This window comes from Hippocampus zosterae, chromosome 19 (genome assembly GCF_025434085.1).
Source record: "Hippocampus zosterae strain Florida chromosome 19, ASM2543408v3, whole genome shotgun sequence".
Taxonomy (NCBI): domain Eukaryota; kingdom Metazoa; phylum Chordata; class Actinopteri; order Syngnathiformes; family Syngnathidae; genus Hippocampus; species Hippocampus zosterae.
Window position 1 is genome coordinate 4,083,137 of NC_067469.1, and position 16,038 is coordinate 4,099,174.

Sequence of the window (16,038 nt, forward strand, 5' to 3'; positions counted from 1 at the left end):
TTCAAAATGGGAGTCTTGTTAGAATACTAAATGCCTGTTCAAATTTTGAATTTTTGTTGTGTACAATGAGTTAAAAATAAAAAAAGAATGGACATTGAGGATAAACATTGCTAATTCCATGTCGCTTCTGAATCATCTCACCTGCCTTTGGTCCCTTCGCTCCGTTTTCTTCTCTTCGGTCCTCTTTTTTTCCCCTCTGAAAGTAAATGTTGCACCATATTTTCAGCAACCCCTTCAAAGACAAGATAACAGGTCACAGGAAGGTTGCGGGATGTGCCTGCTAAGAGTGTGCCCATAAGGGCACGACATGTAATCGAGACCAACCTACCTTCGTCGAGATCTGAGGCTGAGGCACGGGATGCACTTTTTGCAGCGTGTTATCATATCTCACGTGTACCGTTTTAAAATGCTTCTCTAGGCCCTCCAGATTCCCATTCTTTGCCAGTACCCTCGGTGAATTGTACATGAAACGCCATTTTTGTTGTTGTTTTTTTTGCACGAGCCACCTGTCTGGCATCCCGCCCTGCTGTTAGAAACGTGTGTCGCAGGCTATGACGCAAATCTTCGTTGACAGAAATGTTCAAATATAATATTTATTCTACACATTTTTACAGCATTGGAAAACATTAAGAATGTTTGTGTAATGTTTTTACTTCTACAGAAACCATATTAAAACAAAAAATATATGTATTTCCTTCACCCATCTTTTTCCATTTTCAAACATTTTGAAAAAGCTTCAGGAAGCCACTAGGGCGGCGCTAAAGAGCCACATGTGGCCTTGGAGCCGCGGGTCACGACCCCAGGGCTACCCGAAACAACCTTTTGCTCTCCTGTAACTGGTAAAAGATGAACTAGACTTTATGTTGGTTATAATAACCAACATGACGTGTTAATTTAACCGAGAAGGCAACAAAGTAATAGACTACAAGGAGATCAGTTTAGCACCATTTAGAAACTGTTTATGAATTTGTAGCAGTAGGTTGTGACTAGGCAAGATTCCATGACTTCTGTCTCGCTTGAAATTAAATCTGGACTTGACTTGCTTGATTTTGAAATGGAAAGAAACCTTGGAACTGGTTAAAATGGTGAAAAAACACAAATGTCCATCATTTCAAACCATTTTTAGCATTGATTTCAAAAAGCCATGATTCAACCTTCTTTTCACCTGCCATTGTGAAGCACCCAAAAAAAATATTGTAAATGCACTTTTAGTCATAAAAGAAACATCTTAGCTAGAACAAATGGGTTCCACATAACATATCAAACATTTGTTTGTTTGTTTTTTTATTTCTCTCATTAGTTGCAGGTATGGCACTAAAAACGGGTGATAAATCCAAAGGACCGAGGCGGGGGGAGCCCGATTGTCGCATAAATACTGAGCACAAAACAGAGAAGAATGACAGTTGAGTGGATCAGGGTTTGGTGCGCGGGTGGTAATTAGTGGATGGTTATACACTGAGGGGCTGGGGGGAAAAAAAGCAGCATGATGAATGGCACAATGTGGCTCAGCCCTTTTCGAGATTGATAAGGAGACGAGGGAAATGTTGGCACTGCTCGCTCACTTGAGACTCCCTCGGATCAGGGATGACGCTAAAATTGAGAAGTTTTGAAGTGGGCTTGGCATGGCGTCAAATTTGAAAGATCGCTCGTCGGCCCCTTCGTTGCTTTTGGATTTAGTCTGCATTCACAAACAGATTTCCTTCCCTTTCGGGATATTATCATGATTCAGTGAGCAGCAAGTAGCTCTCCTAACAAATGTATTATGGCTTCATCAAAGCCGAAACCCAAGAGTGTTAAATGGCAACGCGTCCTTATTCCTTCCCTTCATCGTCAATAGCCCTAATATTTAATTAACTTGTCCAATTTATCTGGCGCCAAGGTAACGGACGGAGCGTGGCAAATGGAGCGCCTTGGTGAAGAAAGCGCTATTCCTGTCTGCAGGAGCGCATCCCCTCCGCCCGCCAAGCAGATGGCAACCGTGCAACACAAAATCAATTAGTGTCATGCTTTTTTTTTCTGCAGGGCCACAAACAACAACAACAAAAAAGCAATTTCCACTTTATATCTCGACGGGGCGCACGCACCTGACCCAAAACAACTCGAGAACAGTTGTGCGGATACTAAAGACGCATGAACGACTGTCTTGTTTTTTTTTGTTTGTTTTTATGTCATACGAGCGTTGCTTTGTCAGCGAAGCAACACAGACTGGACGAAATGCCTCAGGCTTACACAAAGCATGGTACGCCGATATTTGACGAGGGAAAAAAATATAAATTTGACATAAATGGCAAAACCTCAGTGACGTCGAAAGCTCTACTTTGCACTCGTTTTTCCCCTCATTTGTCGATGAACATTTCACAGCCTTTCAGCCACACAAAAGTCTCTCCATCAACCAGAGTGGAGCCATCAAATCTCAATGTTTACATTTTTCCAAACCGGTAAATCCTCTGGATGTGTATGCATTAACCCTGCGGGAATGTCCGCATGTACAAAAATGCAGGCTTATATTCAGAGTGGAGGATTCTGGGGGCCGTAACGGTACATGAGAAACAAAAATGTTTTCTTGCACGTGCTGCCCGAGTGTCAAAAGTCCCATTTGTGAACATACTGTGTCACTTCAATGCTTCTCAACTCTGGTCAGCCAACGACAGATTTGCTTTTGTTTTGGTTCCGAACGTGGAGCTGGGATTCAGCTGTTGCTCAGCGGAAGGGGGCGGAGCTATTCCAGAGGGATACATGGCTGCGGGCCATCCCTAAACCAAACGCTGTTACTTTTCATGAGCCGCGACGTTGTATAAAAAGCGACGGATGATAGCAAGGAGCTACCGCTTCAAAAGTTAGACCAACTTCTGGATGTGGAAAGTTTCTCACCATAAAGAAGCAAACAAAATGTCTCCCCTGCCCCAACCCCCCCCCCCCCCCCCTAAAGGCACTGCCTACATTCATTATGAGCAGTGCCTTGTGGGAGCATAAACACAAGGATGAATCGTTTTAAATAATAACAGCAGGAAGCCCATCATTGTGCTCTGTTTTGCTCAGAATATTTATCATCATTTCAGGTTCTCGGTGCGCCATGAATCAGCAAATTCCGGCTTCCGCTGGGCTACATTTGCCGCCGCCCTGAAGACATTTCAGCTTTCTGGAGCAAAGATTTATTTAGAACCTGAACCAAATTTGGAGTTGCAGATCTCCCAAGACAAAAACGGACAAACTGGCGTCAGGAAACTAAGTCGTTTTGAGGTGACAAAGCGGGCACACATTTTACCTAGCTGCTGCCGCACTTTGTCTTATTAATTTAATTGGTTTATATTGATTTCCAAGAAGTGTTTTCCACGCAAATACTGTATTTGCTTTAATTATTACTCAAATGCTCCGTTAGCGTGGCTTAATCGACAAATTTGGGACCGCCAGTGTCAACCGAGGACCTGCTGTTTCTCCTTTTGGGAGAAGCTAAATAAATTTAGGTTAGGCTGAAGCTGAACAATCTATGAACTTAAAAAAAATAAAATAAAAATGCATTTTTTGTTTGAGCTCAAATGTTGTGCTTCCCTGATGCCAACATAAAACACTGATCGTCAACCTCTGCCAAAGAGATTTTTTTTTAACATTTACAAATTATACAACGTACACGATTGGCATCATCCCAAACGCTTCCATCCGTTTGGATATTTCCGAAATGCATGGGAGCCGAAAGAATAGAAAGGGGGTCGGGGGTCGGAGGGGTGGCAAGACAAGTCCTCAAAGCATTTGTCATAAACAACGATGAACAGGAAATGTTCTAATTTTCTTGGTTGTTGTTTTTGTTCCGTTTTTGTCGTTTTGTTTTGTTTGTACATTTCTTAAAAACCCCCGCTGGTTAAGGTTATGGTCTCAGGTAGATCATCCACAGTCAAATATCTTCACAGTTTGTGTGTAAAAGCGGGAGAAACATTCTCGCTGGAGTAATAAAATATCAGGACTATTATCAACATTATTATTCTCATCATCATTATTCTTCTTAGGATTCAGATCTGTTTGTGTTCTTGGTAGTGTTGTCGTAAAAATGGCGGCGGAGATGAGCGCTTCGTCTAAAGTTCCTCTTGTTTTTGATTATTTAAAAAAGAAAAACCAACAAGTGTCTTTTATCCATGGAAAAATATCCAGAGCTGACATTTTCTTGTTTAGTTTCCAAGCCTGCGGTCTTGCAAATGGTCCTTGGTCTACAAGACTCAAATACCCCGTCAGCACTTGTGTGGGGGAGTGGTGGTGGTGGTGGGGGGAGGCGGGGCAAAAAGAGACACATGTAGAAAATAGCCCATCAGATGAAGAATGGACGTGTGTGTCCGATGTTGCGCGACAGCCGGGCTTGCGATTCCGCATTGTAATCGTGAAGGCACTTCGTTTCATGGCAGAAAGAAAAGTGGCTTCTTCTTTGTCTCCGGCGGACCAGCTCGACTGTGTCAGGCCTCGTTCATCGAAGCGTCTCCCCGTAATCAATCATGTCCTGGACTTCTCGACCTTTTCTTTTCTTTTTTTTTTTTTTCGCCCTGCGCCCTTGCTGTCATTTCAGCTATTTTCTTTTGTTCTGCCGTCGTACCATCGGTTGGCCACTTGGACTCGTGGGCACAGTGTAAAAAGTACATAGGCGGCCATGTGGGATGGGAGTCAGGGGGCAGCGAGAGGGGGGGGGGGGTCTTAAAGCAGACAGAGCAAAACGTTGCCATAGGTCTTGATTTTCTTCAGAACAGCACCAAGCAGATAAAAAGAACAAACAAACAAAAAAAAACTGAGGCCGGTGGGGTAAACCCCCCCCCCAAAAAACAAAACAAAAACAAGCAACTGGCCTCTGGTGCAAGGGGAAATGAAGATAAAGATACACAGAGAAAGTTCTGATTCAATTTCCTCTTCCAAAATGTCAGCAGCATTTATATTCTGCTGCCCTGCAAAGATAGATCTATTTATATATATTTATTTCTTTTTTTAAATTCATATAACTTCACGAAATTGTTCTTGTGCTTTACAAACTGCCCCTCCTTCGACGCACCGCCAAAGTGAACCCTTTTGTGCTCGTCTAGAGTCCCGCACCAAGGAGTGCTGCACTGTCATTCGCCCCCCACCCCTTCAAAAAAAATGAGCACATCTCTATTATTACTTTTTCTTCCATAAAAAAAAAAAATCACAGTTTAGTGTCTTCGTTTCTGCCCCGAACAGGTATGCGGTCCACTAGGGCTTGGAGGGGAAGAGGAGGAGGGGGGGGGGGCACCGTCGTCGCTTTCGGGATGCGTGAATCTTTGGTGACGGGATGCCGAGGGTACAGCTCACAGACGGCAGGTCTGAAGGTAAGCCTCTTGAGACGACGACCGGAAGGGTCACCTTTGGCCCTCCAGGAGGGTCATCACCACGGTGACGCACAGCAGCCATATATGCAGGGAAGTGGACTGAGCGATGGCACTGAGGTCTGGAAAAAAAAAAAGGGAGCGGTTTTGACGGACGGACAACCTCGTAAGCGAAACAAAAGCGGCGCTTCAAACTTCGCATTTGGCGCACAGGTGGCATTGATGGAGCGACGTTCGCCTTTGGGCACGATGAACCCCCGCCGTGAGGTCGGCGTTGGACTGTTTTTCATGAACAGCATCAGCCACAAGTCCACGATCCCTCCGACCACATTACATATTCCTCAAACGTTCTGCTCCCCGACCTCACATCGAGTCATGTAAGATTCATCAACGGCAGATTGAATTTTATAATTCATGGCGTCGTCGCCCGCGCGTCCCCCGAGGGCCGACGACCACTCCCGGCAGCCCCCGGAGTGAATTCATTTGAAAAATAAATAAATAAATGCATACAATATTCAATCACGACAGATCATAAAATAATGACGTCACATCGACTCAAAATTGCAAACCGATTTCTCCCACAATGATGAAAAGAGACAGAGGGCTCTCATTTTTCCATGAATTGTTAATGACACGAGAGGTGGAGATGTTTCTGGAGGAAAAAGCTCCTTGGAGCATAAGGAAGCAAGATTCAATCAAAGTAGCGGCGTCACTTCTGCCTGCCCCAGATTACCTCTTCAAATTTTCAACCATTTTCTGTGCCCTACTTCTGTATTTATTATTTTTTTAAACCTCCATGTGTTCACACTGCCCAATTAGTGTCCCTTCCTTCGTTGGATTACAACCCCGTTGCTTCAGCGACCGGCTCATTTTCTTCCCCCCCTACGTAGACGGCCGGATAAAGTCCGGCAAATGTCGGTGATTCGTGTTTGTACGGAAGGTGTCAAACATGGCGCCGCTACTCAACTGGGCGGCGGGTCTCGACACTCCCCTTCCTCCAACGTGACATCATCGATGGCGATGTCTCCCTCGATGCCCGGTCCTCGGATTCCCTCGAGTACCACCTGGAAAAAATGAGAGCGCGCAATGTGGGGAGGAGTTAAGTTTAGCCTGGGTCGTTAGGACAAGATAGAGTCTTTCATGTGGTTCATGTGGCATTTCTACACAAATGAAGTTATGACGTTAAAATAATATTCAACTTTTATGACGATATGGTCGATTCACTGTGCTAACTGGGTGTGTAAAACATATTTAATGAAACCGGAGTTCTTACCTGAAACGACGCGGTCGGATGGACGCTGACTTTGGCCTGCTTCCAGCGCTCCCCTTGGTTGCCGGTTAGCGACCACACTGGCACATCTGAGCCCACCAGGCCCTTTTGTTTCACTAAGGCATTTAGCGTCCCTGGGAGGGAAAGGGGGGGTCAAATTTTTTTTTGTTTGTGAACACTTGAAAAGTGTCACGAACAATGTCACAATGTATTATTTCTTGGTTGCACCAAAAATCCGGGGCCGAGCGATGCCGATTCCAAGAAGCGGCAGGATGAAATAACGCTAACTCATTTCCTCGTAAAATGTGTGACAAAAAGGGAAAGAACAAGGCAAGCCGAAGATTTTTTTTCCACATTTGTCATAGGAGTTATCAGGAGATTTCCATCACACGGACGACAACTATTTCAACTTTCATCCAGACGAGACAATGATATGGCTTATGGGCTCGTTAACGGCACTGTAACATTCTCCAGCAGAGCTTACCGACCTATCAGACCTTTTCGGGGCCTTTCGCGCATTTTTCATTTTGCTCAGATAGTCTTCCCCTCTGTCGCGCATTTTCAATTCATTCCGCCGCTTCAACCGACATCCAAAGCCTCGTCGAGAAGGTCAGACTCAAGTCCTGCCAAGTGATACATTTTTAAGTCGGGGCTCTCGGAGCTCACATTAATTATTTGACACCTCATGAAATTATCACAACGTTAAAAGTAGTATTTAAAAAGAGTTTGGTAGTGGGGGGGAAAAAAAATACAAAACTTTTCTTGCACAGCTTGACACATGGCCCCCGTCTGAAATCTCCAATTGACCGAGATCATCTGACTTCATACTGCTCGTATCTTGGCTAGCCATTAAGTAGCACTGTAAACCCTTTCAACTTTATTTGCAATGATTTTTATCGATCGTTGCATGAAGGGCTTTGTCACTAACCCGATAATAATGGATGCCTCCCCAACTAAAATACAGTAATTGCCCCACGCATTCCATTTTCTCAAAAGCCGACGGTGCGCCTTATAATCCGATGCGCCTTACATATGGATCAATATGCTGATTTCTTGGACGGAGTATTTTAAATGTTCTGTAAAGCGCTTCGTTACAGCTGTAGCGGTTGTGAAAGCGCAATACAAATGAATCTGTATTGTATTTGCTTTAGCATAGCTCCATCTGGTGGATGCATAACGTAACTGCAGCCACTATTGTAGCTTCTATTCAATGCGCCTTATAATACGGTGCGCCCTATATATGAAGTTTTTGTTTTTAAATAGGCAGAAAATATTTTATTTTGAAGAAAAAAGAAAACCCACACTGGAAATGATAAGTATGCATATTTCGCCCAAACGACTCTTCATGGCGAGTTGCTCATTTTCTCGACTTTGTTTTTCGGATGCCACCGTCATTGGCTTCACAACAAATTTCTTCTTTGAGATGTCATGCATTACAACCTAACGCGTTTGACACAATCTAACACTTTACGACTTTTGTCATAACATGTCAGCGAAAGCTCAACGTAAATAGTGCATGTGTATTTATTGGGGCAGATTCATGTGAATCAGGCCAGGATAATGAAAAAATAAAATAAAATCAACAACACTGAGATTCTTTTGCGAAGACACCGCCTGAACCCGCCGTCTTCGCCTTAGTGAAACCTCTCTCGTCTGGCACCGCGCTTTGATCTGAAACTGGCAATGACGACACTGAAGTGCAACGGCATCACCCCACACGGATTGCGCTAGTTCTCTTTTTCGTCTCGGAGAAGTAAGCGGTAAGACGGCGGAACATGAGAAAGTTCGACTGTACGCTCTTTCACGGCAGCGATCTTCTTATTGGGAGCTGCGCACGACTCGACCTGCCCTTTTGACCTCCCCTGCGCGCCGACTTTCACCCTTTTTCACCCCGCGCCTTGCTTAAACGCAGTCCTGAACGAAGAACAGATCCCGAAAATGCGCAATGATGCAGCGTCCTCGCTAACAGAAGGCTTCCTTCTTGGCTGGCGGTGAGGTCAGACCTCCGCTCCGCGCTTTGCCACCGGCTTAATCCCATCAAGCGCGGGCATCACGGGCCAACTTTGATGTGCAGCCGGTTAAATGAAGCGTGACCCTAATTCTCAGGTAAGCCGCCCGCCAGCTAACGATGAAGGACTTTCTTTTGGAGCCTTCCTGACTCGCCTCTCATCAGCAGTGTTGCGACCCGCAGCGCTGTCAAGTCACAAATTGAGTCAACCGCACGACCCCCGAAAGAGCTTCTCAAAAATGGGATCGCAACACGGTTACATAGTACGGGGGGGGGGGCTTCGATTTATGACAGTCTGGGTGTAAGCGGTTTTGAGGTTACGGATGCCGCGCAATCAGATGCCCGGCGGCCAACGTGGCACAAGAAATAAATAAATAAACGCTGACCGCGCATTCCCAAAAAGCCATGATTTGGGTTTCATCTGTCCTCCGAAGCTTTTCCCAGATGGTCCAGCTTGGTCTGGGTCCTCTTTGCTAAAGATCAGTCATAATTTGGGGTCCTTCATAGAAGGTCTTTCACTGATGCCGATAATTGAAGCCAGCGCCCAGCCTTTGAAGCAGATTTCGCATCATCGGGCAGGAGTGAGCCTAACGCTCCCGTGCCGGGTTTAGAGGCGAAGCTCTCTTCCGACCCGAGAAGCAGAGTACTAAATGGAGCTTGGCCGCAAAAGATCGGAGCTGGGCTTCACGTCCTTGACTTTTAGCCCATTCATCATAAAGCACCGCAGTCCGGGCACGGGCTTTGCCACAGACGAGCGGGGCAGGCAGGCGAGCGAGAATCTGGCCGGTGATCAATTTGAGCAAATTGGAAATGTCACGGCCGACTCATCTTCGGCGGGGGGCCCCGGAGGAACTCTCATCTCGTTGCCTTCTCTCTTCCCCGAGCTCCTCCTCATCTCTCTCCAGATGTTCACTCTGGACCCTCAACCTCCATACTTGCACTTGTCCTTCCTCCTTCTAATGTCAGCTGGACCCCCCCGCCCCCCCCCCCCCAAAAAAAAAAATCCCAACATCCACAGCAACATGTGTCCGGATCAACTGCCGTAGCATCGTCAAAGCGCCAAAACATTTGAAGATCGGGGAAAAAAAGTCCACATGTACATCAACCTGCACCTTTTGACCGTCTTTGTCCGATCTTGACTAAAGTGTCAGAATGGGATTCCCGAAAGGCCGCTACTTTAGCTCAGAAGTATTTTTGGAAATATTCTACCACACTAACTACAATTTGAGTCTATTTTTTTTTTGTATTATTGATGCCTGTGGAAGTAGAAGGGAGCTGGGTGAGGAATTAAGCGGTGGAGTCAGCCAAGTGGGTTGTATGTGGAGCAGAAGGTTAAGGGAAGCGAAGCAGGTTAAAGGGTTGGGTGTGAGGGGGGTGGGGGGGGGGGTGTTGTGGCAGTGATGCCGCTCGGGTCTCTCCAGAATAGCCAGCTAAATGCGGCCAAATGCTTGCTGCCAGCATCTTATCCAGAGCGATGAGGAGCGCAGACCTTCTGCGTTTTGGAAGGATTTTGATTGCACAAAAGCTTACGTGAGAGATTCATCGAAAGCGCTTATTTGTTATGTGGCGTTTGATGAGATGGCGATCGGGCCCACGTTGTACCCCGCCGAGTCGGCTCGGGGAGACTCCAGCTTACCTACGCTGTGATTTGATCGAGGACAAAGCTTTGTCGAAAACGGGAGGGGGTCCGTGTTAGATTCATTTGAAAACTATCAATGTTCATCGAACATGACGTGAAACTTCAAATTTTGATATTCAACACGTCATTGACATTTGAGTTTAAAACACCACCCGTCCACTGAATAAATGCTTTCTTTTCTGCGGGATTTAAAAAAATAAAATAAAGCTCCCACGAGTTAACCTTTTTACGAGTTGACAACCGTTGCCAGCCCAGTTTTCTCTCCGAGACTGCTTTCCACATCACCTGGCTTCAAACTGAACTGACAAGACTTCATTTTCGAGTTTGTGAAGCCCATAAATGTCAGAGGCGGTGGTCTGGAACTTGGCAACACTTAACGGCATCCGTGCAAAAAAAAAAAAAAAAAAAAGAAGTAGTGGAGTAGTGGTCCTGAGGGTTGATAAAAACACCTGGTGGCTCTGGCACTGGTGAACAAAGGCCAAGCCAATGGCGGCGCCGGCGACGCCTGAAGCGGGAGATGGTTGTCTATCCAACCCCCCCCTCCCACCCGCCCTCCCGAACCATCACAGGACACACATAAAGCATGATTACACCTGTAATCTCCGCAAAGCTGCAAGCCGCTATGAGAGGTGTTCACTGGCTTAAACTGGCTGCAGTCATCACGTCTCTCCTTTCCCCGTCCATTGTACTTGCATCCCGACAAGTCCGCGCCTTAAGCTCTGGGGGGGGGGGGGGGGAGCTTTTACATTTTTATTTGGTTTGCGTAAAATACACCGTAAAAAGCCACTACATCGTGGGAGGATGGCGACGAGAAGGCGCTCGTCCGCCCCGTTCCCCCTCCCCTCCCCTGGCGGTTTTCCATTGCGCAAACAAACAACCGATAGCTTCGGGTTCGAGTGCAGTCATCCATCAACGCGGCCCTCAAAGCCCACCGCGATGTCTCGCGCGGGGGTGAGTAACGTTCACTGTGGCGCTTCCTCATTAATTGTGTTTACATAGACCGGAATGATAATTAAGGTGTGAGGAGCGACGATGCGTGTTATTGCATACATTAAGCTGGGAAGGGGGACACCTCGGAATCTCTTTAGGGGAGGACCTTCCAGACGGTTGTTCAAGGTACAAACGATGTGCCGTTAGCATGAAATTCAGTTTGGGCATTTTGTGGCATCGGCCAATCCGGGAGATGCCGAAAGTGGCCGCTTTCAACAAAGCGTGGCTTCTTGAACTATTTTGGTGGTTCGACTCCCTGATAGACACGGCCACTAAATCCCACATGAAACTGGCTGAATTTGGAAAAAAAAAGGGCGATTTCAAAAGGTTCCGCGAACACGGCTGATGACCGATGACACTGCGTCTTTCTTACCGATGTGTTTCCCATACATGTGGTAAAAGAAGCCAAAGCAGTAGGCTGGCGGATTGGTGATGCCGTAGGGGTTCTTCGGGACGATGTTGAAAAAGGGACTGACGAGCCGCGCCTGATCGCCTTCCTTCCGCGGCCTCGATGTTTCGATGTACATGTAGAAACCTTGAAGCAAAACCAACAAACAATTCGGAATTTGATCATAATTTTTTTCAGAAGAGACCAAAAAAAAAAAAACACACCCGAGCAGGTTTTGCTCGCGGACATTTTCTATTTTAGTGCCGTGTGACATTCAGCCGATGTCTTATCACTTTTTACGCACGGCGGCTATTTGCATTTACAACAGTCAACCACACAAAACAACTACTCTTTTTTAATGAGAGCCTTTGTCGGAAAGGTTTGCGAGTTTACTGCCATTATCGATCACCGGGGCAGCCATGACAACAACAAGCTACCGAGCAGGCTCTACTCTCCACTTCCTCCCCGACAGCCAAAAATCTAATGGAATATCTCTCCGGGTTGAATCGCAGATAATTATTCTCAAAGAGGAACGGGGGCCAGTAATGAAATGCTGGACATTTCGAGACCATTAGGTGATTAGAGCTGATGCATTATTTACTGCTTCAGCTGCTGCCCCTGCTGCTGGAGTTGCACAGAATTCCGATCAGCGCACATTCTCAATTGTTTTTATCCTGTATTCATCTCGACCATTGGATACCTCACGACGAACGAGCCGCATGCAAAACACCGCGCTTGGTAACCGAGGTAACCGCGGCGTGCAAGCTGCTTTGTGTTGCGTCGAGCAAATTATTTTTGTTTTTTGTTTTTTTTTAATGGAGGCATGTTTGGGGGAAAAAAAAATTAATCATGTCCGTCAATGCTAATTTTATATCTCGCCAATTAAAATCACAAAAAGCAGCAGTGGAACCGCAATTCTCCAGCCGTCCAAGTGTGTAAAATTCAGTTCCATCTAAAATACGCCTTCAATTTTTATGTTCTGTTTGCACGATAATTACTTTACGCAATGCGTATTTTCTGCACTATAAGGCGCTTTGGAGTACAAGGTGAATGTCCTATTTTAAAACTGTTTTCATATATAGGGCGCACCGCATTATATGGCCTAAAGAATAGAAGCTTCAATAGTGGCTGCGGTTGTGTTATGCATCCACTAGATGGAGCTACGCTAAAGGAATCACAATACAATACAGCTTTATTTATGTGGCGCTTTCACAACCGCTGCAGCTGTAACAAAGCGCTTTACAGATCAATTAAAATACTACGTCCAAGAAATCAGAATATTGATCCATATATAGAAATGACATTTTTTTTTCTTAATGCCATGCCAGTCAATCATGTTGAAATAGCACTTTTGACTCTGGAATTTAAAAATCCCCCCTCAATGTTTACAATTTTCGCAATCCGAACAGCAAAAACCTGCTTGAGGCGGCGGAGGCCGAACTCACCCTGCTTGGAGCCGGCGCGGTCGCCGCTGGGCCCCGTGTTGGGCGTGTACTTGGTGTCGCGGGTGGCGGCGCTGTGCCGCGTCCAATCAAAGTCGTCGTTCTTGTCCTGGGTGAACAAGCAGATGGGCTCCTCCTCGAAGCTGCAGTGGAACTCTCCTGACGAGAGTCACAGACGTACAGTCACGTGCGTGTGCGTGCGCCAAGTTGAAATTGGGTGAAAATACTCGGAGCGTAGGCGGAGTGGGGGGGGGGGGGGGAAGGTGCATCATGAGATAATGCTAAGTCGCGTGTTGGGTAATGAAGAGATGCGTGTGCAGAAGAAGTAGCCCACGAGGTGCAACCGAGACGGCGGCGCAGTCGGAACCTCTGCTTAACGTGCGCAAAGAAACAAAGTTAAACGGCCAACCGGAGGAATACGCTGTTGCCCCGGTGGTGTCTTCAAAAAGTATCAGCATTTTACATTCAGTATGCCGGGCTGCTAAATATTCATTGATTTATTACAACCTAGCTCAAAGCCATTTGCTGAGTCACGACCTCCGGCGAAGCGGCGTGGGCAGCGAGCTCGTCAGGTGAGTTACGTGGGCGCGCCGAGGAAGAGCAAAGCCGCTAGGTCGGGAGGATGCAGGAACCTCTCGCACCTGCTCGTGGGTGCGCTGTTTTTTAAAATGAAGGTCAAGCTCCAGGAGCGGTGTTTTCTTTTTCCCGCAGGTGTTTGGATTGGACGAAGAGCGATGGAGGAAAATGAATATTTATCTGTCCACTCATCCGTTTATTATCGCAGCGTTTTTCTCAACTTAAGTCAGACAAGGAACATATTCAAAGTCATCGTGGCTCATTTGTACAAGCTCCGGGATAAGTCACGATAATATCAGAGCATTTAATTGTCTTAAAGACAACATAGCGAGGGAGTTAGTTGTCTGTTCATTTCATTGGTATATGTGATTTTTTTTTTTCCCCCTATCGTGTATAAAATAATTATTTACAGCAAACAATCACGGCATGTAGTTTGAGATAAATTTGAAAGAAGAACAACGAAACGGGAAGTCCTGTCTTTCTGCACAGGCTACTTTTTTGTTGAAAATTACCGAACACCATCCTCTGCTATCCTGCTTTTTATGCTTACAGAAAGTGACGCCTATAAGTTCAACAACAAAAATGTTGTTGTTTTTTTTTTTAACTGTAGATAACATTGAGTTTAAAGACCATTTTAAAAAGTGCCGATAAAAAACATGCCTCAGGAGTATTTAAATCGGATATTTCTACATCACGGGTTTCATAGGCTTCATTGTTTGAAGCAGTTTGAGATGAAAGAGGGAGAAAATCAAATTTTCATTTCAGGAGCGGATCAGAGTGCGCGTGACGTCAGACACGTCTGCGACAAGCTAAGTTTGAAAGTAACCGGAGATTACTTCAGGATTATTAAAGCGGCGTCTGAGAGGAAATGCGTTTGTCGTTTCTTGCGAGCATACATCTTGTGAGTGAAAAAAAAAAAAAAAAAAAAAAAGGCCATATAAATATAAATTAATATTCCCGGCGGTGCTGTGTGGCTCCGCTCTCTCAATCACTTCAAGTGTGTGATTACTTTGGACACGTGCGAGGCTTCATACTTACTTAGGTGAGGGTTGATGGGAGCTGCGGAAGACAGAAGCAAACGAAAGACATTCAGGAAAACGGTTCGGTAGACTTTGACTCTTCACATAAACACAAACCTCGTAAGTTGGGACGTTTCGAAGCCAAGATACCATTGTATTGTCTTTCCAAAGGGGCACGAAAAACGTTTGTATGCCAGTCCGAACGACCGTAATAGGATTTTTCTCTTTCTCAGAAATGCTTTTAGTGGCATTGCCGCTTCTCCTGTCCAAGGTGACTCCCATTTGGAACGCTTAGCCCATTTCATACTTCCCTTAAAACGTCAACATGAACCACCATTGCCTCCGCTAATCAAATTAAATCCCTCATCCGCTCCTTCCTTGTCCCTGACTCCATGGTTAACATTGCCGATGTCACAAAGGTAGATACGACTGCACCCGGTTGGTTTTCCTGCACTTATTTAAACAAATAATACAAAAGTGTTTTCCAAGCAGAGTAAACAGCATTTAACCTGCCAGGAAGATTCATGAGCATTTTCCAATGATCGATGGCTGACCGGCCTAATAGAATGTGATGCAGCAGCTCGAGCACAAAAACTATGTAGCCGCATGATTTATGGACGCTTCCCAGCCACTAAAGGGGAAGGAGGGATGGGTGGGGATTGATTAGAATCGAAACAATTAAAGCCAGTAACAACAAATGATCCCGACAAAGGAAAAAGTTCTCCTGAAGCATGGAGGCACACAGCGTGGAGATTATATACAGTATATATATACAGTATATATATATATTCACACACCCATAAATATATATACACTATGTACCTAATAAAGTGTCCATTGAGCGTGTTTATGCCGCAACTGTGGGCGTGTGCTCGCCATATAACTGCTCTAATCTTTTTTATGTTGCCAATCCAAAACAACTGTAGACTGCGCAGGATGAATAGCACTGCAGCATCACAAGTGTGTGTGCTTGAATGCGGTTAGCGCCGTTCAAAAAAAAAAAAAAAACATTCAATGACCACTCGGAGCCCCAGGCCTCCTTTCCCCATAGCTTCGCCTCCCTTCTGTCTTTCACGAGCGTCCTCACAGACGATATGTTTTGTTGTCACGTCTTCGTATTTACGTTCTTCTTCTTGTTGCTACCTGCGGCTCGCTCGCCATTTGGTATGGTCCGCATGAATGTGTCTGCTCAGGCAATGCGTCTTCTCCCACTGAGGGAAAAAACTGAGCCCAGAGGCTACTTTGCTGCTACTTTGCACATACTCACACATCCACAAAGAGGATTTTAATTTGTAATTTAACACGGGGAACTATATCGGACAAGTGAAAACAAACTAGGACTGTTGATGCAACTATTTCACATGATGCACTGTTTAAAATGGAGGACCAAG

The 16,038-nt window shown here is 45.6% G+C and overlaps 1 protein-coding gene across 5 annotated transcripts in view; it reads right to left on the bottom strand.

Annotated features, from left to right (window-relative positions):
• Nucleotides 1–1,267: 1,267 nt before the first annotated feature.
• The window catches only part of LOC127592027 (MAM domain-containing glycosylphosphatidylinositol anchor protein 2-like), a 99,344-nt gene continuing 84,573 nt past the window's right edge, over nt 1,268–16,038 (bottom strand). For all 5 annotated transcript variants that reach the window (XM_052052415.1, XM_052052414.1, XM_052052416.1 and 2 more), the window contains 6 exons: nt 14,667–14,687; nt 13,056–13,211; nt 11,596–11,757; nt 6,589–6,719; nt 6,283–6,379; nt 1,268–5,437 (listed from right to left, as the gene is read on the bottom strand). In XM_052052415.1, the coding sequence (XP_051908375.1) occupies nt 5,349–5,437; nt 6,283–6,379; nt 6,589–6,719; nt 11,596–11,757; nt 13,056–13,211; nt 14,667–14,687 (656 nt within the window). In that variant the 3' untranslated portion in view covers nt 1,268–5,348. The remainder of the gene's footprint in view (nt 5,438–6,282; nt 6,380–6,588; nt 6,720–11,595; nt 11,758–13,055; nt 13,212–14,666; nt 14,688–16,038) is intronic.